This window comes from Enhydra lutris, unplaced genomic scaffold (genome assembly GCF_002288905.1).
Source record: "Enhydra lutris kenyoni isolate GAN:26980312 unplaced genomic scaffold, ASM228890v2 scaffoldscaffold22, whole genome shotgun sequence".
NCBI classification, from domain to species: domain Eukaryota; kingdom Metazoa; phylum Chordata; class Mammalia; order Carnivora; family Mustelidae; genus Enhydra; species Enhydra lutris.
In genome coordinates, this window is record NW_019154106.1 from 5,619,888 (window position 1) to 5,644,994 (window position 25,107).

The 25,107-nt window shown below is 62.8% G+C and overlaps 3 protein-coding genes across 7 annotated transcripts in view; 1 reads left to right on the forward strand and 2 right to left on the reverse strand.

Moving 5' to 3' along the window:
* The window catches only part of LOC111150281 (pyruvate carboxylase), a 95,526-nt gene that overhangs the window by 65,476 nt on the left and 4,943 nt on the right, over positions 1-25,107 (forward strand). For 2 of the 4 annotated variants that reach the window (XM_022507723.1, XM_022507722.1), the window contains 9 exons: positions 7,243-7,378; positions 7,535-7,719; positions 7,933-8,098; positions 8,224-8,369; positions 8,512-8,629; positions 8,892-9,043; positions 10,535-10,653; positions 12,879-13,041; positions 15,321-15,503. In XM_022507723.1, coding sequence (XP_022363431.1) covers positions 7,243-7,378; positions 7,535-7,719; positions 7,933-8,098; positions 8,224-8,369; positions 8,512-8,629; positions 8,892-9,043; positions 10,535-10,653; positions 12,879-13,041; positions 15,321-15,503 — 1,368 coding nt within the window. Of the gene's footprint in view, positions 1-2,073; positions 2,109-6,840; positions 6,860-7,237; positions 7,379-7,534; positions 7,720-7,932; positions 8,099-8,223; positions 8,370-8,511; positions 8,630-8,891; positions 9,044-10,534; positions 10,654-12,878; positions 13,042-15,320; positions 15,504-25,107 lie in introns of those variants that run through there. The other 2 variants (XM_022507724.1, XM_022507725.1) reach the window with 2 other exon arrangements.
* On the reverse strand, positions 18,287-21,535 carry LOC111150283 (leucine rich repeat and fibronectin type III domain containing 4). The gene is given in 3 exon segments (XM_022507726.1): positions 18,287-18,826; positions 18,828-19,104; positions 19,637-21,535. Coding segments are annotated over 3 exon segments (1,911 nt in total). The 5' UTR covers positions 20,986-21,535; the 3' UTR covers positions 18,287-18,541.
* Positions 22,516-23,875, reverse strand: LOC111150285. Of its 2 annotated transcripts, none has more exons than XM_022507732.1 (3): positions 23,664-23,875; positions 23,364-23,552; positions 22,516-23,151 (listed from the first exon to the last, which is right to left on the reverse strand). In XM_022507732.1, exons 1-3 carry the CDS (start codon positions 23,741-23,743, stop codon positions 22,797-22,799), a joined length of 624 nt encoding a protein of 207 aa, XP_022363440.1. In that variant the 5' UTR covers positions 23,744-23,875; the 3' UTR covers positions 22,516-22,796. The 2 variants fall into 2 exon arrangements, with proteins under 2 accessions (XP_022363440.1, XP_022363441.1); XM_022507733.1 differs by having other exon boundaries at positions 22,899-23,156.

Consider the following 25,107-nt stretch of genomic DNA (forward strand, 5'->3'; position numbering starts at 1 on the left):
TTTCAACTAAGTTCATGTTCTGAGGTCCTGGGGGTTGGGACTTCCATAGATGACCTTGGGGAACACGGTTCAGCCCATATACTGGCATCCACTTCCCTGCCACCTTGGGACTGGAGTGAACTGGGTGAGCGACTGGGGAGGGGATCTTCCATGACCCTCCTTCTGGGGTGGTGTGCTGCGAAGGGGTCGGGGAGCTTCCTGGCCCACTCACACGCCCACTGCACTCTGGGGTCTGTCCCCCTGCATAGCCACCGTCCAGCCACTGTCCAGAACGAAGGCTTTAATGCTGGTTGCCTTACTCAGCTCTCCTGGCTCCTGGCTTCCATTCGGGATGGTGCTTTTTGCTGACTTTGCCCATTTAGTTAACTTCCTTGTCAGTACTTTGGGCTCTAATCTGTGTGTAGCTTCTGTGTGCTGCTCCGATGAGGGACATGACTCTTGGTCTCAGTGTTGTATATTTCTGGAAACTTGTGTGATCTGGAGCATTCATTCATTTGTTCGTTCATCCATTCGTTCCCCAGACATTTAATCACGGTGTCAGGCACGGTACAGAGCACTTAGGAGACAGTGAAGGACAAAGTAAACGGAGGCTCCTCAGTGTGTCCTGAGATGGGTCAACAAATCGTTACATTAAGTGCTCCTTCCCAAGGATAGACATGACCTCACGGACATCCTCCATAGACAGGAAGACAGTGGGGTGTGGCAAGGACAGTGACAGAGATTTTCCAGGGAGGGTGTAGAGCTCGAGGTGGGATGTCCAGGAAGGTCTTCTGAGTGAGTTCTGAAGGATGTGGAGCCATGGGGGTGACTGGCCTTGTGTCACTGTCCTGGCAGGTGTGCACTGGTCGGCAGTAGCTCTCCTTTTGCACCAGGGGGCAGTGTTTGACCTGCAGGTCACCCTGCCCTTGAAAGAGGCTGGCTCAGGGCAGCCGCTGCTGTGCCAGTTGCCCCGTCCTCGTCCCTGGCCTTCCCTGCCACCGCCCTGCACACCCAGGCCCCCGGCTCGCCTTCTTTCTCTGAGCTTGCTTCATCCCCTGCCTGTGTATCCCGGCAGCCCACGCAGCACTGTTGGTCCCAGGGTGGCTGTCCCACCCTCTTCCCCTCTCCCTGCCGCCTTCAATCAAGGGCTCGTGGAGCCGTGCTGGTGAGGCCCTGAACCACGGCCACTCAGGGTAGGAGCCGGCTGCGCTGCTCCAGGCCACGTGCTGTTTCCACGCCCCGTTGCTGACTTTGTAGTCTTGCTCCCCTTTCTTCTTCGTCTGTCACCTTCACTGTTTTGTGTCCTCCCTTCGGCTCCCCCTACCCAGACATCTCAGCCTTAGTCAAGCCTCTCTTGGGCGCTTTGATACTGGCTCAGTCCTTTCCTTTCATCTGTCCCCATTGGCCGCCAGCCCTGGGGCCCCTGTTGGACACGTCTAGGACAGCGTGGAGCTGCCTGGAGAGAAAGCTCGCCGGGAGCGGCCCCGTCCATCAGCGGCTGGCTTTTGCCACGGCTGCAGTCCTCTGCCAAGAACTCCTTTCTTCTGCTTTTGACCTGCTTTTGCTGCCCTGCTGAGGCCAGCTGGGGGCCGGGGCTGGAGCCTGGTGGGGCTGCTGGTGAGGGGAGGGTCGGGGGAGTGATGTATGGGAGTCTTGTTTGTTCATTTGGAGATTCCTGGGGCCGGTTTCCGAGCCTGTCTCACCCCCTCGGGCTGCCCTCCTGCACGCCTCTGACACGGACGTGCTGAGGGGCTTGGGAACGGGCGATGGGAGCCCAGACTGGGGGCCTCCAAAACCACCGTCAGCCAGGCAGCCCCGAAACAGGGCCGTGGCTTCCCCTTCCAGTGTGCGCCTGCCCACAGCTGCCCTCCGAGGCTGCAGGAGGCGCTGCGGGAGGGCTGTTGAGGGTGGAAGCAGGACGGGTCCGTGAAGGAGCGAGCGCTCTGGTTCCTGACGCCTGGCCACACCATGAAGGTGACCGCCCTACCCTGGTCCCAGCAGGGCTCCTCTGGCTGAGGGCACACCCGCCCTGAGCGCAGTGGCCTACCGTGTGGACCACATTGTGGACGACGATGGCCTGACAGAATTTGGTGCTGCTCCTGCTTGTAAGAGGCGGCCTGGAGATGTAGGTGAGGTCTGAAGTGGTGGGACTTCTAGTGACATTTTGGTAGCTTACTGGAGAAACTGCAGCTGCCCTGGCTTACAGGGGACACGGGGTTTCTGGCACTGTTCGCCTGCTCCCAGGTGGGGCCTGCAGAGGCCTCTAGCGGCCCTGCTGGAAGTTCTGGCCCAGGTTTGGGCAGCTTTGGTTTCCAAGCGCCCATCGCGATCTGCTTTCGATGAAAGCCACAACTTACTCCTTCAGTCGGGGATGACTCCGTGTGCCCAGATGGAGGAGAGCCCCCGCTCCGGAGGGCAGCAGCCACACTGGGCTCAAACCCAGCCCTGCTGGGTCACCTGGGATGTGGTTCCTTATCGTCCAAGGGCGTGACGAGCACTGTGGAGAGTCCGGTCTCATCCCGTGCGTAGCTCAGTACCTGGTAGAGAGGACAGGCCCTGCTGGCGTGCAGTCAGCGCGGATCCCGCCTGCCAGCCCCGGCCTGGCGTGGAGGCTGGGCAGAAGGGGTCGGCACCTGTCCCCTTCCTCCTTCCACAGGTGGTTGCAGGCCCCTTCCTGACTTGATTGTTAGCCCTGCCTTCTGGAAGGAGAACGCTGAGCTGCTTGGTCCCCTGTCGGAGAAATCCTGCTCAGAGAAGTAGGAAGTGTGGAGTCATGCAGGGAGGCTGTGGGGAGAGAGAGCAGCTGCCGGGGACACTCCCTGCTTGCCTGTGCCTCACGCTCGCCGGCAGGGCGGTGTTTACACGTCCCGAGTGAGAGTCAAAGCCGTCTTCTTCCCAGTCTCTAATGCACAGCCCGAGGCCAAGGAAAGAGATCTGTCAGCTGGCATTTGCAAAAAATAGCAAACAGGCCTCTCTGGGGCTGTCAGCTCTCTGGAGAGGAAACCAGGGTAAGGGATCTGCGGGTGACCATGGTTGCTTTTCTGTAACTGTTTCTTCCCTGACCGTCGCCGAGGTCAGGGAAGGAGCCGTTGGCGCAAGTGCGTCCCCAGCGTGGAGCAGGGTGACATGGTGTGCCTGGGGCGGGTAATCAGAGGCTCGCTGTGCTCAGGCAGCATCGAGCAGCCTCTCCTGAGGAGATCCAGCTGGTGAGGCTGTCCTCCCAGGACAGCGGCCTCCCTGGCCCAAGGGTTCCAGGGCTTTCCAAGATGCCAGGTTTGGTTAACGAGGCCCTTGGAGCCTTTAAGCGAGATTCTTAGCCAAACTGCCAGTGAGTTTGAAGATTTCTTGGTTACCATCCACCCACCAAAAACCCATGGTGGGAGCCTGGGACCAGCCCCACACCTCTCACCTGCGACCAGCACGTTCGGCTGTTCTCTGTCCCAGTGTGAGGATGAGAAGGACGTCGCCTGGAACAGGGTCTGAGGGGAGGCCCGCTCTCCGGAGGCTGTTTCTGGGAAAGTGCCCCTGTGAGGAGAGGCTGGCGCTCAGGCCACTCCACTCCACCCTGAGTGAGGGGCCCCACTTAATGCCAGAGGCAGCCCCTTTAGGAGGGCTGTGGGAGGGGAGTGTGGTGCCCGGTGGCCTCCCCACTGCCTTCCACTCCCACCTCGGGGGCTCTGCTTTTACCTGGTGTCTGGCCAGGTGCCTCCCCGACAGTGTGGCTTCCTGCCTCCACGCCCACCCCCCAAAAAAAAGCCCTGCACAGGGGCTCTCCTCCCTCCCGGGGGTGGAGAGGGGCTGAGATGCAGGTACCAGTGGAGTCCACCCACTCAGGGCCTCCCTTTGGCCCATCCCAGAACCCACAAGCTCAACATATCCGGAGTGGACTCATCACACACGACCCACGGACGTCCTGCTTCCCGGAGGAGAGGGCTCTGTGAGGCAGCCCGCTCCTGTCCTGCCGGTTTTCCCCAGCTGTAGTTGATTCTGGAAAGGCCTTAGGAGACACCGGGCGGCTGACCCCCAACCTCTGGGTTTCGGGTCTAGGAGGAGCATAGGATTTGACTAGGGACGAGGCGGGTGCTGGGTGAGCCATGTTCTAAGAAGGGTGGACATGTTCTGGGAATGAGAGGACATTTTCGTTGGTCCCTGTGTCCTCCTAGGAGCCTGGCATTGGCGGTGGCGGGAGGGGATGGGGAGCAAGGTCAGGGTTGTGTGTGACTCCGCTATGCATGGAACTTCCGGGCTCTGTCTGGGCTTTGAGGAGCAGCGTGACCCCTGTCCTCTGTCAGGCACATGAGCTGCTCCCTGCTAGCCTCCCCGGACCCCGCTCGGCCCACTCCCTGATGTTTCTGTGCCTTTAACCTCAGTGGCAGCAGGTCCCAAGTCAGTCCCAGCCGGCCAGGCTCTCTGCTGTCCTTCTGCTGGCTGGTGTCCTGCCTCACATCACGTCCCTTGGAGTCTTCCCTGGTCCCAGGGGGTCAAGGGAGTGGGCTGCAGGCTGTGAATCACCTGCTGCGTTCATGACCCAACCTCCCTGCCTCTCCTGGCTCCAGGCCCCGGAGCCACTGTGGGCGCCCCTTCCCCTGATTTCAGTCTTGGCTACCACGTGGGCTTTCAGAACTCTGGTGCCTGGACATCGTAACCCAGTACGGTGGCCTCAGGCGGAGCGGCCAGTCGCCCACAGATTCCCTGGGCAGAAGTGGCTTGGGCGCCGGCTGGTGCAGGGTGAGTGCTGCGGGGAGGTTCTCCTCGACCCCTGGTGCGCGTCTCACTGAGCAAGGGCCTGGTGCTGCCGCATGGGGCCCGGTGGAGACGGAGCTTCTCCGTGCGCCTTTGCTCTTCTGGGAGGAAAGTGCTAGTGGCCCAGCAATCGCTCCATGCTCCGGGTCCCCAGGATGACCCGCCGAGGTTGGGGGGTTGGTGCTAGTTCACAGACAAGGAAATGGGGCCTCGGGTCCCCAGATCTCACAGCTCAGGCAGGCCCAGTTGGGAGCAGACCCAGACCTGTGACTCGAGGCACCCACGCTGGGCCACCAGTGGCGAGATGAGGCTGCTCTCTCCGCCCCTTTCCCTGCCGCTCTGGCTTTGGGGAGAGGACCCTGATCGTTCCTCTCTGTGAACCGCTGGGCTCTCTCTTGCGCCCCACGGCCTGATCTGCTTGGACACGGGTTCGGGGTATTTGGAGGCTCGCGCCCTGGCCCCGAGCCCAGCTCTTGGTGGGGAAGGTCGTATTGCCAGGGAAGCCGGGCCGCAGCGTCTGTGAGGATAGACATGGGGGGGTGCTCTGAGGCCTGCGTGGGTGTTTCAGGCTCCCTCTTTGCTTCGCTGTGGGCTGGGAGGCACTTGTGCCCACCCACTGCACAGCCTCCGGGATCCCTTTCTGTAGCTGGGAAAGAGAGTGGGAGTATGAGGGGCTGTTCATAGCCAAGACGGGGTAGGTGCCTGAGTGACAGCAGGAGCAAACCCACCCAGGTGGGAGAAAAACATGGGCCTCCTCGGAAATAGCGAAACTTCCGGAAGTTTGAGAATCCTGGTGCCCTGGCACCAGCTATGAGGCTGCGCACCTGTGGACAGGTGAGGAAGACCCAGCGGCTCCCCTGGGGCACGGGGTGAGGCAGGTGAGGCGGCCCCACTATGTGTGGGGGGAGGGCGCCCAGCCTCACACACAGGCTGCTGTTCCACAGGATAGACCGGAGTCTTCACCACCCCCCGGGGGACGACGGAGACGGCCCACTTAGCCTTTTTCCTCAGAGATCTTCCAGTCCCTTCCATATATGTCTGCGTTGTGCTCTCTAATTGTAAATGACATCCCCCCAGTGGAGAAGACACAGACTGTCTGGAGAAGCATAAGGAAGAGAACAACACCGCACCAGTTCTAGAACATGGGGGTGACTGACGTGCTTCTGACAGCACTCCTTCTGGTTATTTCCTCACCTAAACAAAGCGTCATGAAATCATACTATTTACCGTTCTAATTTCCAGAGCATCACATTGTGTCACAAACATTCCCCCTGTTTTCGGAGCGGTGCACACAGTCATCTTTAATGGTTACAGAGTGCCCGTGTAGGTGCCCTGTGTTGGATCTCTAAGTGGCCTCTAATTATTTGTTGTTGTAAATAACGCTGTTTTGAACATCTTTCTGCATCCATCTTGATTCCCATTTTAGAACGTTTCCTTGGGTTGGATTCTTAGAATGGCAGTCACCGGGCCAAGGGGCATAAATATTTCAAAGACTCGTGATGGGATTTCCAGGGAGCTTTCCAGAGAGCTGCCTGGACACCCAGACCTCACCTTGCAGGTCTTTCTCCCACAGGCCTTGCCAGCACTAAGTCCCGGTGTTTTCAACACTGTCGCTGATTTAATAGGAGAAGTGGCCCCTCGCTGTTCTCTTTTGTCTGTGGTGAAACTGCTACTGGTCTCTTTACCATTCCTGTTCACTGCTCTGTCGCTGTGCTTGTCCTAAAGGAGCAGGCGTTTTTTTGCCTCTTTTTGACTTAACCCTGTTTGGTGGTTTGGACTCTTTCTGTGGGGCCCTTTTCCCTGCCCAGATCTGCCGGCGGCCCCGAGCGGAGCGGCATTCGGTGCCCGGGACGAGGTGAGGGCAGTGCTCTCTGCCAGGGTGTTGGGCTCCGGCGGCCCCCCCCCGCCCCCGCTGGAAAGAGTGCTCCTCCCAGGGGCCGGTTATCTGAAGCAGGTCTCAGAGCGTCAGGCTGCTAGTGGGTCCACGATGGGAGATCGCGGGGCAGGGGGGGGAACCTAAGGTTCATTGCACTTCGAGGAGCTGCGTAGAAAAGGAGGCTCTGTCGCCGTGTGACCAAGTTGCACTCCTGAAGTTTGAGCGGAGGCTTTGCTTCCTGGGATGGTGCATCCGTGCAGGTCAATCTGTCGTTACCCTCGTGACCTGGCCAGGCAGAACCCTGGTGGAGGGACACGGGCTAGTGTGGCACGGGGAGGTTCTAAAACCCAGACCGCTGGGCCCTCTGCCCAGCACACACCACGCGCATGCAGAATTGCTTTAAGAGCGTGAAGTTGTCTAAGTTACCAGAGTGCTCCGGTGAGCTTGAGTTCTGGTTTGACTGCTCGATTCCCTACAGCCCGTCAGCCCTCCAGGAAATATTGGGTTTAGCCAGGAATTGAGGGAGGGGGAGAGGGGAGATGGCTGGATTTTGCGTGGGGCCGCTGTGGGGCCAGGGCGGGACCCTCACTCTTCCTGGGGGACCCTCCTTGCCAAAACCACTCTGATCTGCTCTGACTTCCCAGATGCTGAAGTTCCAAACCGTCCGTGGGGGCCTGAGGCTCCTGGGTATCCGCCGAACCTCCACTGCCCCTGCTGCCTCCCCAAATGTCCGGCGCTTGGAGTACAAGCCCATCAAGAAAGTTATGGTGGCCAACAGAGGTGAGTGCCCTTGGGGCCAGCGAGAGGAGCCGCGTGTCCAGCCCAGCCTTAGTGTTCCTGTCTTGCCCCTGCCCTGCACACCAGCTCCCCGCCCTGCTTCTGTTTCTGTAAGGACCCAGGAATCTAGTGGCTTGTCTATTGCCCCTTCCCTCCAAGGCGAGATCGCCATCCGTGTGTTCCGGGCCTGCACGGAGCTGGGTATCCGCACTGTGGCTGTGTACTCGGAGCAGGACACAGGCCAGATGCACCGACAGAAAGCAGACGAAGCCTACCTCATCGGCCGCGGCCTTGCCCCAGTACAGGCCTATCTCCACATCCCAGACATCATCAAGGTGGCCAAGGTGAGCGGGGCTGGGCCTGCGTGCTGGGCCTGGCCCTGAGGCCGGCCCCTAGTAACTGTCTGTGTGTAGGGGAATGGATAAATGAAGGGATGGATGGATCGATGGACGGACCAAGTGCGGTCAGGGGGAGGTGCGTGAGCCACGGGTGTGGTTCTGGGCCTGTGGGAAGGAACTGGAGAGTCGCTGCCCTCCTCTGACTGCTCGTGCTCCCAGGAAAACAATGTCGATGCCGTGCACCCTGGCTACGGGTTCCTGTCGGAGCGCGCAGACTTTGCCCAAGCCTGCCAGGATGCCGGGGTCCGCTTCATTGGGCCAAGCCCTGAGGTGGTCCGCAAGATGGGAGATAAGGTGGAGGCCCGGGCCATTGCCATTGCTGCAGGTGCGTGTGGTGGACAGGCCTCTGGGGGCCGCATGGCTCGAGAGGGGCTGTCCGAGGAGGGGGGTGGCGGGTTTTGGCAGGATTCCAGCCTGTTACAGAGGACCCACATGCCTGTCTCCCAACAGGTGTCCCTGTGGTCCCTGGCACAGATGCCCCCATCACCTCCCTGCACGAGGCCCATGAGTTCTCCAACACCTACGGCTTCCCCATTATCTTCAAGGCCGCCTATGGGGGCGGGGGGCGTGGCATGAGGGTCGTGCACAGCTATGAGGTGAGCGGAAGCCCAGGGCTGGGCGCAGAGCAGGGAGCCCAGCTGGCCTGTGAAGCTACCCACAGAGCAGACCCTGGGGTTCCAGGAGCGGGCGGGGGTCCTGCAGAGGGAGAGACCGAGCTCTGCTTGCCTGCCTTCTCAGGAGCTGGAGGAGAACTACAACCGGGCCTACTCAGAGGCTCTGGCCGCCTTTGGGAACGGGGCGCTGTTTGTGGAGAAGTTCATCGAGAAGCCACGCCACATTGAGGTGCAGATCCTAGGTGAGTGGGGGCGTCCCTGGGCGCTTTCCGGGCTCAGGGCGGCTGATCTCCAGGAGCCGTCCCTTGGGAAGACCCCCCGCAGGAAGGCAGGCTGTGGAGGCCGCACCGGTCAGCGCCCGGGCCTTGGTGGTGGAGGTTTCTGTCCTGGCTGCCCCGACTGCTGAGAGTGGGCGTCGGCTGGCCCCTGCAGTCGCATGGGGGTTGGTGGGTATTCAGGAAGTGTTTAGGTCCCTGGAGAAGCTGAGTCTCCTTTTCACTGTAGGAGACCAGTACGGGAACATTCTGCACCTGTACGAGCGAGACTGTTCCATCCAGCGGCGGCATCAGAAGGTGGTCGAGATTGCCCCCGCTGCCCACCTGGACCCCCAGCTTCGGACGAGGCTCACCAGTGACTCTGTCAAACTTGCTAAGCAGGTGAAGGGCAGGGGCCTTCAGGGACGGTCTCTCACGTGGACCTAAGGAGCCTGTTCTAGTGGCTCCCTCTGGGCTCCGCCAGCTTAGGCCTCATGCCAGGGGTCCTGTCTGGAGGTGGACAGCCCGCCAGGGAGTAGGGACGCTGAGTGACTGGCTCTGGGAGGGAGGGGTGGGGACTGTTTGGGAGGAAAAAGGGCTGACTCGGGGTCCTTGGGACCCTCACTGTGTGAGAGCAGAGGCGCCACGCCCAGAGACCAAGCCTGGGATCCAGGAAGGCTGAGAAGAGGGAGGGAAAGAGGCCACTGGCCACTCCCTCTGCACAGACAGAGCTTCTGCGTGGCACCGACTAACCTGGAACAAAGGGAGTGAGATCCAGTGTGTTCTGTCCAAACAAGAAACATTATTAAGGCATTTCTTCTCCTTTGTTCTCGACCGTTCCCCACATCACATTTATTGCCCCCCACTGAGTTCTCAGGTCCTCCTGCGCCAGTCTCTGCTCTGCTGGCCATGGAGGCAGGAGATGGCAGCTGGCTCCCCTAGCAGTGACCTGTTACCGGCCTCCCCAGAGAGCACCTGTCGTGGCTAGGCTTGTGGCAGGGGTCCCGCTGTCGGTTCTTCTGGGCCCTCCTGAGCCCACCCCCTCTCCGAGTCTGGGCACCTAGTCCGCACCCTTGCCTCCCCTTCCTGGTGCCCCGAGGGAGAGCCTCTGCTCAGATCTGCCTTCCCCAGTGGACAGGGTGGGCCTGGGTCCTGCTGTCTTTCCAGAGCTGTGCTCTCTCAGACCTCCTGGGCGACAGATGATTCTGTGACCTTCCCTGGCTGAGAGACAGGGTCAGCGTGGGCAGAGGTCTCAGCCGCAGTTAATAGGCTTGGTCAGGGTCTGATTTGGAGTTGACATTTGGGTTATTTGGTATGAGAAGTAAGCTTACCTGGAGTTGGGTCTAATTTGTTGGCTTAGGCCACGTGTGTCACTCTGTAACCAATTTGAGGGAGCGGACTGTCGTCTATTTTGTGGTCCTGATAGGACCAGAGTGAGATTGGAATGAGGGTTGAATTTTGCCTTAGAATCATCACTGTTGGTTCCTCTCAGAGGACACCTCTTTGGGTCCTGGCCAGAGGTCGTGGTGAGTAGAGCAGGGGGGAACTTTCTAGAAACCCTCTGAGAATGAGAAGAGTAGAAGCTCGGGTAGGCGTGGTGGGGCCTGTCCTCCAGGGAGAGGGTGCCGAGTCCGGGGCCAATGGCAGCTCATGACGTCGTGCCCCAGACAAGCCAGGTGCAGCCGTCAGAGGCCCGGGCAGGGTCCTGGGGAGTCGTCTAGGCAGGGGCCCGGCCGTGGTCTGCGGGGGCTGCCAGCGCTCTCTCCGGGGGTATGACTGGTTGTGCCCTCCATTGGGGCAGGGCGTGTGGCGGTCTGTTCCTTACGGAAGCGGCCCGATGGCTGTGGCTGAGCCCAAGTGGCGGTCGGCCCCGCTGACATGGCCGCCCCGCAGGTGGGCTACGAGAACGCGGGCACAGTGGAGTTCCTGGTGGACCGACACGGCAGACACTACTTCATCGAGGTCAACTCCCGCCTGCAGGTGGAGCACACGGTCACCGAGGAGATCACCGAGTGAGTGGGGCGCAGGCGCGGGGGGTGGGGGGGTGGCAGCTGCTGGGTCGCCAGTAAAATCCATGCCAGCGGCTCCTGGGGAGCTCAGCGCGTCTCCACTGTATTGGAGAGCAGTCAGGGGTCTAGGTGTTTGCTTCTTACAAAAATTACTATTAGAAGAGCATTACGTGGGGGCGTGCCTGCCTGGTGGTTCAGTGGGTCAACCGTCCGACTCCTGATTTTGGCACAGGTCATGGTCTTGGGGTCCTGGGATGGAGCCAGCTTAAGATGATTCTCTTTCTCAGAAAAAGAGAGAGAGAGAGAGAGAGAGAGAGAGAGAAAAGCATTATATGCCTATTGTAAGAATAAAGGAGCAAGTAAAAAAAAGACTGAGATCCCGGGATAAAAATAAACAAAATAAAATTAAAAAAAGACTGAGAACCAGGATGCCAACGAGGCTCAGGCACAGGTGTGCTGGGGGAAGGTCTGGTCTCCCGGGTTCCAGGTGAGCCGGAGGCCCAGGTCCGGCCAGCCCAGCATCGCCTGTTCCTGCTTTACCGGTCCTGGTTTTGTTTCATCTCCTTACTTTACTCTATAAACAGCTGGACGCAATTGAGATGTTACGTGTAGAATTTCTGTTGTACTTTTGTAATCAATATTCGTGGAAGGCATCCTCCAAGGCCCTGTTCTCTCTGAACTGCAGGTGTGCGTGTCTCATAGCTTAAGGAAGTAGCCAGCCCCCTCCCCTGCTAGGCAGTCGGGTCGTTGCTGGGTTTTGAAGCCCATAAGGGGGGTCTGTTTCCGTCTTGGTGTGTAGATCTCTCCCTTCCCCTCTGAAGAGTCCTGGGGATAGACAGTTCCTGTGTGGTTCCCGAAGCCTCATCGGGTTTCCAGATTGTGTCCGTTTGTGCTCCCGCAAGTACTGAGTAGAGACACTTAAAAATCTGCCCGTTTTGTAAACCACCCAGTAGTTTTAAGATCCTATTTTGAGCCATTGAAGTGTGAAGCCCTGGCTCGAGGCCGGTCCATCTCGCCCGAACCTTCCTGACAGTTTGTTCCTCCCCCGACCCTCCCCTGAGGTTGAGGATGCTGTGGGGGCCTGCCTGTGCCTAGCAGATGCGCAGAGGCTTCCAGACTCTGTCCTCTCGAGGTTAAAGCCTGAACTGAGGTGGATGCTTGGGCATCTGACTCTGGCTCCACGAGACTTGGCCTGATTGACCCACGGTGAACATGCTGTATGTCTCGGGCCTGCCGCAGGCCTGCTCTGTTCAGGACGGACGTCTGTGCCAGCTTGGGAGTGGTCTGTGACAGACCAGGTGCAGGTTCCTCCCCGGCCACTACCCACACAGAGCTGGGACGAGCTGCAGCCTCTCTGACCCTCAGGCTCCTCCTCTGCTGGGAATGACAGACTCCCAGAGCATCACCGTGAAGGCCCAGCCTCAGTCCGGGCTGCATACAGTCGCCGGCGCTGCTGGAACTACTAGTTCCTGCTCCAGCAGGAACTACGGGGCACTAGGGGAGAGCTGCCGGTGCCGTTTACAGGCCTGTCAGCAGGCCTCAGTGGCAATACATTTTAAACTTTGAGTTGTTTTTTGTTTTTTGTTATTTTGTTTTGTATTGTTTTTTTGAAACAGCTGTTCCACTTGGATCTGTCACTGTCCCTAGGAGCCTTGCAGTCCATGAGGCCAAGCTTATAAATCATGCGCATTTGGAGAGTTTTGTGCACTGAGGTTGAGGTCTTCCGTGGGGTGCGGTCTGGGGCGCAGGTGCAGCTGAGGCCCGGATCCCAGGAGGACGGCGGCACCCTCACTGCCGCACATCCCCTCCCAACAGCTTGTCGTTCCCATGTCAGCCAGCCCCGCACTCACAGCCCCCTCCTCTGTCAGGGTGTAGTGCATACGGCTCTCCTCATGGAATGTCTGAGGCTTCAAGTCCGGCTTGATCAAGGGAGGGCTTGGGGGAGGCCAGAGGACAGAAAGGCCCTGGGCAGGCAGTAGGGCGGAGCGTGGGGAGGGGACGTTTGGTGGCGGGCTCCGGAGCAGGTAGACACAGACATTTCAGCTGAGCCCTCTCCGGCTGCCCCCTCCTTGTTCCAACCGCCTGGACTTCCTGTCCCCTGGGCCTGGGGCGGGGGATGGCGGTCTGGCTGGAGGGAGCCTGCCACCCAGGCTGGTGAAGAGTCCACAGACGGGTGGGGACCTTTCTCCCCGTCCATCCCCTGCCTCACGCTCTGTGCCTCCCTGCAGTGTGGACCTGGTCCACGCCCAGATCCACGTGGCTGAGGGCCGGAGCCTGCCTGACCTGGGCCTGCGGCAGGAGAACATCCGGATCAACGGCTGCGCTATCCAGTGCCGGGTCACCACGGAGGACCCCGCGCGCAGCTTCCAGCCGGACACTGGCCGCATCGAGGTACGCCAGCCTTCCCACGGGGCGCACCCTGGTCTCTGTCTGGGCAGAGAGACCCTCCTGTGGGCCTGGCGGGGCACAAGCACCCTTGCCGGGGCTGGCTGAGGCCGGCTGAGGGTAGACCGGAGCCGGGCTCTGTCTGAGGGTCAGGGAGAGAACATTCCAGGGGGAGATGGCCGGGAGCGCAGACGAAGACACCAGCAAGGGAGTCACATGGAACGGGGAGCAGACCAGTTGGGTGGAGCCAAATGCGGGGTCCCCAGAAACGAAGCCCGGGCCCTTGACTTCGGCTTCTTGCAAGATCCCATGGACAGAGCAGCGGCCTCCCTCCTGCCTTCTGTCCGAGGGAGTGTGGTTGGCCAGGCAGGCCCCGGGGATTGGGGCAAAGGACCAGGGCCCGGTTGTGCCAGTGGAAGGGCCCGGCTGAGCAAGGGGCCCGGTAAGGATCAAGGGGGGAGCCAGAGAGATGGTGGAAAGCAGGGAGGATGCAGCCTCGGGGCGCCAAGGGTTGAGTGGGCAGACGTGGGGGTGGGCCCTGCTGGGCCTTGGTCCCTGGGAGTGTCTGCTGTGCCCCCCGCCTTTCCTCAGCACAGACATCCCTCCCTCCTCCACTCCTCCCCTCCGCACTCACGTCCCTAGGCCTGCCTGGGGCAGGCACCCTCTGAGCTGCGGGGTGCATGTCCCTGGTCCTCTCGCTCACGTTGGCTGAGAATGTTCCGGAACCTTCAGCAGCACTGCTGCCAGCTCTGCTGCTTTACCACCTCCCCATCTGGTTGGAGCCTCTGAGGGTGCAGGACTGTGTGAGAGCTCAGGTTCTGGCCCGGGGAGAGGGCCAGGCTGATTTGGAGGCGGATACTAGGCTTCTGAGAAACAAGTGATGTGGGGAGGGAAAGGGAGAGCTGGATTCTGAAAGTGCAGAGCTGGGAGGCTTGAGGCAGAGCTGCCACTGGAATTCCATTTCTGGAACAATCGAAGCCCATAGGTGGGGGCCAGCCTGAAGGCCGGAGTGCTCTCCAGCGAGGGCCCTGACTTGTCTGCCCTCGGCGGGGAAGGGGCAGCCCTGCGACGCCCCGCGGCCTTCCTCCACCTCCATTTCCACGTTCTGGCTCCTCTGAGCCTGGTTTACCACAGAATATTTTTAGCTGACAGTTCCTGCTCACAGCTGAGTGTTCGCCCTTAAATATTTTATTAAGTTCCTTTTTATCGAACACAGGCCTGTGTCCCTTAGAAGCAGAAACCTGGTGCAGTGGGTGTCCTGTGCCCCTGGGCTGTCCCTCCCACTCCCCGTCCTCCTCCCCCATGCCTCACGGGGGTCCCCTGGCCCAGGTGTGGGCTCTCCCTGCCGGGACTCACCCCGGGCCCCGTCATGGGTGTTCTTGTCTGTACCTGTTACCCCAGATACCCTGAACCTCTGTCCCCCAGGGCCCTGTCCCCATCCAGCCGTGGACTTGGAACCCCCGCCCGCCCCCGCGAGTCTGCTGCAGGACCCGCACCGCTCTGCCCTGCTTCCCTCTCCAAGCGTGTGGGCACGGACCTGCTCTCCTGAGAGCCCCGGGTCTGGCCCTTCTCCCCAATCTTCGTATCTCCTCTGCCTCTCCTCCCTCTCCCTCCTATTCTCCCCTTTTGGAAGGAAGGGAAAGTGGGGGGACACTGAGAGCTTCCCCATCGCTTCACAGCATTTGTTAAAACCCCTTGGCCTGCCTTCCCTCCCTGCCCTGCTCGTGTCCTGCGATGTCCCTGTCACCAGTCCGATTTCCTTGTTTGTCCACCCCCTTGCCCAGCAGGCTGGGAGCCCCCTGGGATCAGGGACCCTCTTTTAGCTGCTCACCTCGGTGCCTGGCATGTGGTGGCACAGATGTTCGTGGGATCAGTGGCTCTAAGAGGCAAGAGGGTTGGTCAGGCAGGCAGGAGGAAGGTTGGGGGCGTCCGGCTGCTGCCTGCCCAGGGCCCCTCTCTGTGCTCTGCGGAGCTCTGCATCCGCCCTGGGCTCGGGGCCTGCGGGCCTGGGGCTGGCCAGCCGGGTCCTCCCCTGCGCCTTTTCTTGCCTCCTCCCCTGCCAGCTCCTCTCAGGGGAAGGATGCAGTGACCATGTGACAGCCAGAGAAGGCGGAATGCCCCGGGCTTCGCTGGTGGGAATGAGGCAGAACTAAACCAGCCAGAGCTGGCGCCCTTGTGCTAGGCCCGGCGCCCAGCCCCACCCGCACACGTCCAGCCTGGACTGGGGGCTGCATCCGGACTCCGCTCCCAACCTGGTTCCTGACTCTGCTCACCCCCGTCCACAGGTGTTCCGGAGCGGAGAGGGCATGGGCATCCGCCTGGATAACGCGTCGGCCTTCCAAGGGGCTGTCATCTCCCCGCACTATGACTCCCTGCTCGTCAAAGTCATCGCCCATGGCAAAGACCACCCTACGGCTGCCACCAAGATGAGCAGAGCCCTTGCCGAGTTCCGGGTCCGAGGTGTAAAGGTAAGAGGCCGTAGGCTCTGCCTGCCTTCTAGGTGCTCAGTCCCACACTAGGCCTGCCCCTTGGCCGCACGTCAACTCTCCTAGCCACTCTGCTGGGGCTGGGCCCCTCCGCCACCCTGGGAGTGGGCCTGGGCTCCTCGGGTGCTCGGGGCCCTCGGCCAGAGTCGGGAGTCTTGCTCCAGGGAGCCCCACTGCTTGCCCTTCTTAGGGGGGATCATCTGGAGTCTGTGTTCGGTCTGCATATCACAGGTCTCCTTTCTGGAAATTCTGATCTCATTGGTTGGGGTGAGGGGCCCAGAGCTGCATTCTGAACACGCTCGCCAGGTAGTTCTGAGTCCCAGGAAGACCCTGGGTGAGAGAGCACAAGCCCGTGCGGAAGAGGTCACTTGGCATAAAATGAGACCCCCGCCTGCCCTCCTTGCCCTCGTCCCCTGGCCTGGCACGTGGGCGTCATGTCGGTTGCCTTTGGGACAGCCAGGGGAGGAGGCTGCAGCCGGAGGTCTGAGGGAGGCCGGGGGGAGGCACGGGGCCCAGCTGCCAGGCAGGGACCTGAAATCCTCGATGGCCTCTTGGTTCCCTGTGTCTGTAGCCGGAGACGAAACCACAGCCGCATGCTGTCCTGTCCTGGAGGCCGGCTCTGCCTGCGTATCTGTGGGCATCCCCGGGCCAGGGGCTGCCCGCAGAGGCCCTGCGGCACGAGGGTAGGGAGGAGGGTTCCACCTGCAGCGGACCATGCCGCCCAGCCCCTCTGTCCTCTCACGGTGCCCTGGGCCCATCCTTTCACCCACTGGCACAGCTCTGTGATGTGTCCTGGCAGGGGCTCCGGTGGGTGCAGAAGCCTTTCGAAAAAGCAGTTGAGAGGGGAAGAGGGAGGCAGGGGACCTACAGGGCCAGTGGGGGTGTCAGCCATCTCCCCTCAGGCCCGTGGCCCACCTCAGAGGCGGTGGCCGTTCCCCAAGTGTTGGGGTCTCTGTGCTCTCTCATGGGAAGCCTCAGGGCTCCTAGTCTGTGGGTTCCTGCGCACACAGAGATGTGTTGTGACGTCCTCCCTGAGGGGCCTTGAGGTTTCCAGCATGGTGTCCTAGGGAAGCTTTGGGGGCCAGTATGTGCCATGACCCTCGTATGGGGCCCCACTAGCCCACCCTTCACCCGCCTGCCCTCGTTGCTCTGTTGTCCTTACCGCTGGCCCCTACACTTGTGTGCCCAGGTCATTGGACCCTCCCCGCCCCCCAGCCTGGCAGGCTTATGAGGACCTCCTGCCCTAGGGCCCTGAGGGCAGAGAAGGGAGGCGGGAGTCACGGGGCTCACTAGGAGGAAGGTGGGAAGGCCAGCTACGGGACGTGTTTCTGGTTCCTTGGGGCACCAGAGTCCTCCCTAGATGTGCACCCCGATGAGGCCACGGGCTCCTGCCACATCGAGAGCCGCCCACGCCTGGCAGCTCCTTGCCTGGCACGCCCCAGGCCCCCCTCCCCTCAGCCCCGGGCCGCCTCCGCCTTCTCCCTGTGGCCTCTTGGAGGGTTCCCGTTCTCGTGCTGTTCCCCAGAGGACCTTGTTTATTTATTTAAACCAGGATCTCCCCTGGGCCACATCCGGGCGTATGTTCCAGGGCTGCAGGGCGGGCTCACGTGTGTGAACTACAGACACACCGGGGTGGGGGCTTGGCGGCCCACATGTGTGCGCACATGCCTGTCGTCCGGCTCTCTGCAGGCTGCGCGCTGGAACACAGCAGGCCTCACACATGGGCACTGTGCGCCCCTTGGCACAGGTGTGGTGGCCACTATGGTCCGGGCCTCATCATGGGCTGTGGGATGCTGGTGTCCGCCATCTGCGGTGGCGCTCAGGCATCTGCATGTTCTTAAAGCGTCTGGGGGTGCCGAGCGCCGTGGAGAGCCCCACGTCTGCTGTCATTCGTGTCTGGAGCATCAATTCCTCCCAGCTGACGCTCGGGAGCCGGGACTGTGCCCGGGGCCAGAGGCTGGCAGGGGTCTTGGTCAAGGGGAGTTAGAGCAGGGCCCGGCTGTGCCCCCCGGACTGCAGCTTGTCGGGGTGGGGAACAAAAGCGGGGAAGTGCCCCCTCATCCCAGCGTCTGCCGCTCCAAGGTCCAGCAACCGTTTGACTCAGTCTTTCCAGACAAGCCCAGAGCGAAGCCACGGGGAGAAGTGGGGTGGGGGGGGGGGATCAGTGGAGCAGCTGGGAGCTCAGGACCTCTAGCACTGATGAACCTCCCAGAAGGTCTTGGGCTGATACCAACGCAGTGGAATTCTAAGCCTTTTCCAGTCCTTCTGGGATAACACTGTACAAATCCAGAAGCTGCCCTGAGAAGTGGTGAGGTGGTCTCCAGTGGAAGCCATGGGAACTTTCTATGGAGTTGGAGTGTTGCCAGCCAAAGGTCCCTTCGCCCTGAAGGGCTGTGCCGTGGCCCTCGTGCCCGTTGGCCCTCTGTGCAGCCTGGCGTCCATGCTTCCACGAGGACATCCCATCTTGTCCATGTCGTGCCAGGAAGGGGTGCTCTCTGCACTTAGAGGTGCAGGCACAGGGCCCAGAGGGCTTCAGCACAGCCCCTCCCCTTCTTGAGGGGCCGGTCTGACTCACCTGGGACAGGAGGTGCCAGCCCCAAGCACCTGCCGTTAGGCAAGGCCAAGGACACCCTGGGCTCGTTGGGCCACCTCCGGGGGGCTAGCGGCCCTGAACCTGACCCTGTCTTGTTTGGGGGTGTCTACTGGCCCACAAGTCCCCCTCCCGTCAGGGAGCCTAGCAGGACAAGACAAGGCTAGCACGGAGGTGTACGCAACAATTTTATTATAAAGAAAAACAAGACTCCCGCTTGGTGGCTGTGAGCACCCGTCAGAGGAATGCGGGTCTGGAGGCCAGAACTGGGGCAAGGGCCCCTTGTCCTGCCAAGTACAAAGGAGGCCTGAGGTACCAAGGGTAAAATCAGGAGGGACTCCCAGGCAGTGCTGACCCACCGGGCCCAGCAGCTGCATGTCCCAGGCCCTGTGCCCCTTCCCCGGCCCACCCCGGGCTCACTCCCTTCCCCTCACACCACACTCTCCTCCAGCTGCTCCGTGCTGCCCCCCATCCCCCGGCACCCTGCCCCGAGCAGCCCCCCATGCACAGAGTGGCTTCTCCGGGCCCAGGCCCCTCCAAGGCGCCTGGCGTAACCGTAGCACCCGCCGGCGTCTCCCAGGTCCAGGGAGCAGCTGCGTTGCGGCCTTGGTGGTGGGCTCCGTGGTGGGTGGGCCTTGGGCGTGGGGCTGGGGCCTCCATTGGTCTGGGATTGGACGTGGCTGAGCTTGAGGGGGAGGCGGCCGTTCCCGGCCCCCCCGGCCCCGAACCAGCAAGGCCACAGTGAAGACCAGTAAGGCAGCCACCAGCACACCCCCCACGGCCACGGTCAGGGTCCCGCCCAGCACGTGGGCCTGCAGGGCGTGGCACAGGGGTGCAGCCGGTAGCGTGGAGAAGTGGGCACAGCCCAGCAGCCTAGTGGCTGTGAGGTCGGAAGGCCCAGCGGCAGGTGACAGGGCCAGCAGGCAGAGGTCATAGTCGGCACCGGGGACGAGGTGCTTCAGCAGGAAGTGGTGGCTGGAGGCCGGGACAATCCTGTGGGCAGGGGTGGGTGGTCAGAGCCTGGGTTTGGGCTCTGACCCCAGCCCCCGCCCCCTTGCCACCTGCCCCCACCCTCACCCCCGGCTCCCAGGTCCCACCTGGGAACACTCCCTTCCCCTAGGACCATCTGGGCCTCAGTTTACTCCAGAAGGCCGAGAAGCCAAGACAGGCGTGAGTGTGTGCAGCTGGGGACAGAGCACGGGGCTGGACGGGCGCGTGTGTGGATGCACAAGCCCAGGGCAAGTGGGGGAGGCGGTGTGGAGGCACGTGGCACGTGGCCAGGGCCAGGAAGAAGGCGGTGCGCGCAGCCCAGGGTCGTGTGCCTCTGCAAAGAGGCCTGGACTGCGGACCCCATGGGGCACTTCCCACCTCTCCCTGGTGCCTGCCCCCCCGCCCGCCCGCTTCCCCCCTGCAGGGAGCTCAGAAGCTGAGGAGGGGTGTGTGGAAGTGGCCGAGTCTGGGAGGGCTGGAGGGGGGCTCTGAGGGCCACAGGGAGCCACGTGGGGGCTGCGGGCCGCACCCTCACCGGTAGATGAGGGTCTCGTCCTCACTGCTGTTGTACTGGATCTGGAACATCCACACGGGGTCTGCAGGCCGCCCCGGCCCCCAGCTCACCAGCCCTGAGGTTGCAGTCACCTCCGTCACTTGCACAGCTGGCTCAGACTCTAGTGTCCCCTCGCCCTCGGCGGCGGTGCGGGCCGAGGCAGCAATGTCCGAGGGCCCCGGGCGGCCCCCCTCCGCGCTGCCGTTCCCGCCGTGGGGCAAGGCCAGCACGCGGAGCTCGACCCGGGCTGTGGCCTCGCCGGCAGGGTTGGTAGCAATGCAGGTGTAGCCCCCTGCGTCCCCAGAGCCCGTCACCCCGATCTCCAGGGTCCCATTGGGGAAAGCCCGGGCTCGGGAGGAGTTGCCAACCAGCCGGTCGTCAGGGCCTACCCAGTGCATAGTGGGCGCGGGGTCGCCGAGGGCCCGGCACCGCAGCGTGGCCCGCTGGCCCTCCAGCACCCAGAGGCGCTGCGTGTGGCGCGCGATGAGCGGGGGCTCACAGGAGAACTCGCCCTCGGGCACGGCCCAGAAGTAGCGGCCGGCCAGGCCCGGCGGGGAGGCGCACGTCTCCAGGTCGTCGGGCCGCGCCAGCCGCCGCAGCCACAGCAGCTCGCAGTTGCAGTGCAGGGGGTTCCCACTGAAGCTCAGCACCAGGGGGGCGGGCGAGGCCTCAGCGTTGCGGCCCCGGGAGAAGAGCGGGTCGGGGGCCAGCGTGGTCAGGCGGTTGGATGTGAGGTCGAGGCGGGAGAGCTGGCTGAGCTGGGCAAAGGCGCCCGGGGGCAGCGCGTCGATGAGGTTGTGGTCCAGGTTGAGGGTGTGCAGCGCGGGCATGGCGCCGATGCCCGCCCAGGGCACCTGCCGCAGGTTGTTGTAGGACAGGTCCAGGTCCTCCAGGCTGTCCAGGAAGTCGTCGAAGGCCCCGGGCGAGATGCGGCCCAGCTGGTTGCCGCTGAGGATGAGGTGCTGCAGGTTGACCGGGCCGCGGAGGCTGCCGGAGCCCAGCTCCACCAGCCTGTTGCCGTCCAGGTGCAGGGAGCGCAGGCTCTCCAGGTCCCCGAAAGCGCGGGCCCCGATGCGGGTGATGGCGTTCCGGGACAGCGTCAGGTCCACCAGCCCCGTCATGTTTCGGAAATCTGGCGGCCCCAAGGCCTGGATGAAGTTGTCTGCCAGCCGCAGCTCCACTGTGCGCCGGTCCACGTTGGGCGGCACAAACAGCAGGCCTCGGTGGGCACAGAGTGTGCTGAGCGACTCGGACAGGTTCTGGCAGACACACGGCAGTGGGCAGGCGGCCGCTCCGCTGGCCAGCAGCAGCAGCAGGAGTGGCGGGGCCATGGCGAGCGCCCTGCAGGGAAGGGCCGGAGCCCAGGCGCGGGTGGGGCAGGTGCAGGTGCCCCCGTGCCCACCGCCCAGTCTCAAGGGCCAGCTTCGAGCCTGGCCTGGGTGTGTGTGTCGGGGCGGGGGTGTCAGAGTCAGAGGCCCCAGGACTCTCCCCCTCCCCCTGGGGCAGAAAGAAGGCTGGGGCCTGCAGGGCCAGCACCCCCCCCCCCACGGAGTAAAGGTCACATTTCCAAGCGGGTAGGGGGGTCCTGGCTCTGGGGACAAGGTGCAGCATGAGGCAGGAAGCGGAGGTGGGCACTAGAGCAGGGAGGGTCCCGGAACTTCCTTTCTCTGGCGTCTCCAGGAACCGCCAGCCCCCTCCCTCCGCGCCATCCCCTCCCCCGCCAGGGAAGGCGTCCCCCCCCCACCAAGCCCCTCCCGTGGCCCGTGGCCCCTCCCTGGCCAGTCACCGCTGCCGTGCCCCGCGGCCCCCTCACCTGGTGTCTGTAGCTCAGGGGGCGCGGGCCGGCCTCCCCGTGGGCCTGGCCAGCCCCCGCCGACTCCAGGCTGCTCTCCCGTCGGGGCGAGGCCCGGGGCTGACCGGCCGCCTGCCGCGCGCCCTCCTGCCCATGGCGCTCGGGCCCGCGGCCCCGGCTCTCTCGGTTCCCGGCACCTTTTCCCGGCGGCTCGCGGCGGCGGCGGCGGCGACAGGCGGGCGGGTGCGCGCCGGCGAGCACGCGCTCCGCGGACACGCACGTGGAGGGCGGACAGGGAGGGGCGCACGGGGATCTACCCGAGCCGGCTGGCTCCCGAGGTCACGGGGACACGCGGCCACTGCAGCGCCCACGGGTGGCTCCCGGTCACGCCTGAGGCCCGGGCTGGCGCGGGCCCGCCGCGCAGTCCCCCGGCGCTGCCGCAGCGCACTCACCCTGGCACAGGCGCGCGCGCCCCCGGCCACCCTGGCGCCCCGGCATCCTGCACCGCACGGGCGCCCGCCGCCGCCGCGCGAACCGTCACTCCGCAGACAGCCAGACAAAGCGCCGGCTCGCGGGCCCCTTCACCATCTCCCAGAGACGGGAGCCTTTGTCACATGTCGCCGGACACCCTCCCCAACACGCCCACACATGCCCACACACCCACACGTCCCCGCACCCACAGGCAGGGCCGGGCGCAAACCCGCACTGTTGTTGGGACCCTCACAGACACACGCTGAAGGTCATAGCCGTTCTGCATCACCGAGTCACGTGGAGGGTCCCCAACAGGCACGGGGCCTGGGGGGGGGCGGTGAGGGGCTGGGGCGACGCCCCCGGCAGGCCGGCTGCGGGGTGGGGCGGAGAGGGCTCGGCCTCCCGGCTGGCGCCGCGCCCCGCCCCTCGCTCCCCTGCCCCGGCTCGCCGCCCCGCCCCGCCCGGCACGCTCGGGAGCCAACCGGTCTCCGCCTCCCGCCCGATTGGTCCGCGCCGCGCCGCTTCCCAGCAGGCCGGAGGCCGCACGCCGTTCGCAGCCGCGCGTCAGTGGTCCCCGCCGAGCCCGCGGCCCCTCCCACCCCCTCTGTCCCCCGTCGGGCCGTGCTTCTGGGAGGGCGGCCCGGGGTGAGCTCGTCTGGGCTGAGAAGGGGCTCCCTGCCGGGGGTGCGGCGGGAGGAGGGTTCCCGGCTTCCTCCCTGCGAGGGCCGGGGCTCCGGTGGGCGCGCCGAGTGCTCGGAGCCAGCCAGCGCGCTCTGGTCCTCCGGGAAGCGAGTCGCCACTTCTCCAGGTATCTCCTAGTCCTCAGGCTCCCCGGACACCCCCACCCGCGCCCCTGCCCCTTTCCTCCAGACGTGATTCCTAGGGACTGGGGGGCCAGGACCCCTGGGAAACGGAATTCCGATTCTGCCCCGTGCAGCAGGTAACCTTAGGCAAGTTATTGAACCGCTGAAAACACTTCACTCGTTTTGGCCAAGGGGTATTAATGACACGAGGAGAGATGTCGCCGTTGAGGGGCGCAGCTGCCTGGCAGCTGGAAGCTTTTCCTGACCGTTGCTGCTCCCAGGGCCTCAGCTGTTGCGTTTGCAGCACGAAGGCATTGGAGTCTAGCCCAGGTCCACTCTGGCGCTCAGCAGTGGGGTAGCTCCTCCCTTCACCTTCCGGAGAGTTGTCATTCGCTGGGAACAGGGTCTGCTGGCATCCGTCACAGGCGGCTCTGTGCTGAGAGTGGGGGTACATCAGGAAGCGGATGGTCCTGGCTGTGCCCGCACTGAGCTCACAGTACATAGGGATGCCTGATCCCCCACGAAATCACCAAGGGGGAGGGTCTACACATGGGGGAATGGAGGGTGGGCCAGGGGAGGCCTCGGAGAATCCCTCTTACCCGGATGTGGTTCTCGGTTCGTTAGACGGCTCGGCTGCGCTTACCTTCTCACGTGCTGTGCCTCGGTCCGGTTGAAATGCTCCATCTCTTTAGGAGGGGCAGGGACTAGTCTCAGGGACAGATAGGCCGATCTGTCGCACCAGAGAGGCATGAGGCAATGTTGGCTGAGTCCCACTCCGCAGTGACTGTGGGGGAAGCACCCTTTCCGTCTGGACTTCCAGGCGATAGGAGCCCTGGGTGGAGGGGGTGACAGCTAAAACTTCTCGGAGTAGCAGCAGGGCCCAGAAGCATGAGTCCCTGTTGAAGTTGCCAACAGAGACAATGAGTGGATGACACAGAGGTACCTTATCTGAAGTGACACCCATGTGGTCACAGGCAGTGCATGCTCGAATTCCACCCACGAGGCCCGGCAGTCATGGGACATGTCTCCGTGCTGGCTTCCAGGCCGCCATGTGGCCTCCGGGTTGGACTTGCCCGACTTCAGCTTCAAGCTGCCACCCAGTAGTTTAATGAGCAGAAATGAGGGCCCTTGGTGTGGGGGGGGCGCCAGGGTGGCTCAGTGGGTTAAGCGTCTGCCTTCCTCTCAGGTCATGATCTCAGGGTCCTGGGATTGGGAGCCTGCTTCGCCCTTCCCCACTTCCCCTGCTTGTGTTCCCTTTCCTTCTCTCTCTGTCAAATAAGTAAAATTAAGAAAAAAAAAAGAAAAAGAGGGCCCTTGGGCACAAAGCAGGTGGACACAGATACGTCCTACAGCAGCCCTGCCCCCAGAACCTCCCAGGGCTCGCAGGCGTAGGAAGAGCGCAGACAAGCGAGCGCTGACGGCAGGAGGCGCTTTGCACAGCTGATCCCACGGAAGCGGACTAGGAAGGGGGAGGTACCGCCAGAGGCCTTCAAGTTCAGACTTCCTGGAAGAGCCTGCCAGGCAGGTGCAGAGGCCTGGCGGCGTGAGAGCTCACGAGGCGACTCTGGTGTGGCTGGAGGGGGCCGTGACTTTGAAGCCTGGCAGGTGACATGTCTGGAGACAAGGGCTCATAGAGTCTAGAGGTGACCGTGGTAGAACCATCTGGCCTGACCAGTGACACAGGAGTGGCTACTGGGGGTGATGGAGCGTAGGTTGGGGTCACCGGGTGGACAGTGAGCACCCAGCAGAAGGCAGAGGACGGCGGGGTGAGGGAATCTGACCTCGGACATGGTGAGCTTGTGTGAGGGCCACACAAGGAGAGGTGCCCAGGAGGCATTTCCACTTTAGGGTCTTGGCTCAGGAGCTGGAAGCCCAGGATGAGGCACGCGGGGAGAATGTGCTGTGTGAGGAGAAGAGGCCCAGTGACAGCTCTGAGAACTCCATCCTGCAGGGGTGAGAGGAGCTCCCAGTGGGGACTGGGGAGGAGGAGAGCAGGAGGTCTTGGAAGCCCAGGGCGACAGTGCCCAGGTGGGAGAGGGCCGAAGGAGTTAGCCGCCACGATGGAGCTTAGTGAGGCCGCCCGAGTACGGCTGTTGGGGGTGGGGGCGTAGGGACATCTGTCAAGAAGCATGGCTGGGAAGGGGAGCATGGCTGCCGTGTGTCGCAGTGTTGTGGGAAAGGCCTGACCCGTTTCCTGGGCTGTGTGGAGGAGAGGAACGAACTTCCAGATCACTGAGGAAGGAGGAAGTGATTCAGCACGTGTTCTGGGGGAGCAAGGTTGGGCGGGGGGAGTGGGCTCAGCCTTCTAACACTCAGGGCACTTTGCCAGGATAGGGGGTTGGTGAGATGGGAAAATGTCATCCCACAGGGAGGCCTCAGACCTCAGC

Coding starts and splice junctions, on each gene's coding strand:
- LOC111150285 (XM_022507732.1), bottom strand. CDS start 23,743: ATGTCCCATGACTGCCGGGCCTCGTGGGTGGAATTCGAGCATGCACTG. Junction 23,553..23,663: donor TGGGTGTCACTTCAGATAAG/GTACCTCTGTGT, acceptor CCCTCCACCCAG/GGCTCCTATCGCCTGGAAGT. Junction 23,152..23,363: donor GAGGCACAGCACGTGAGAAG/GTAAGCGCAGCC, acceptor CTCTCAGCACAG/AGCCGCCTGTGACGGATGCC.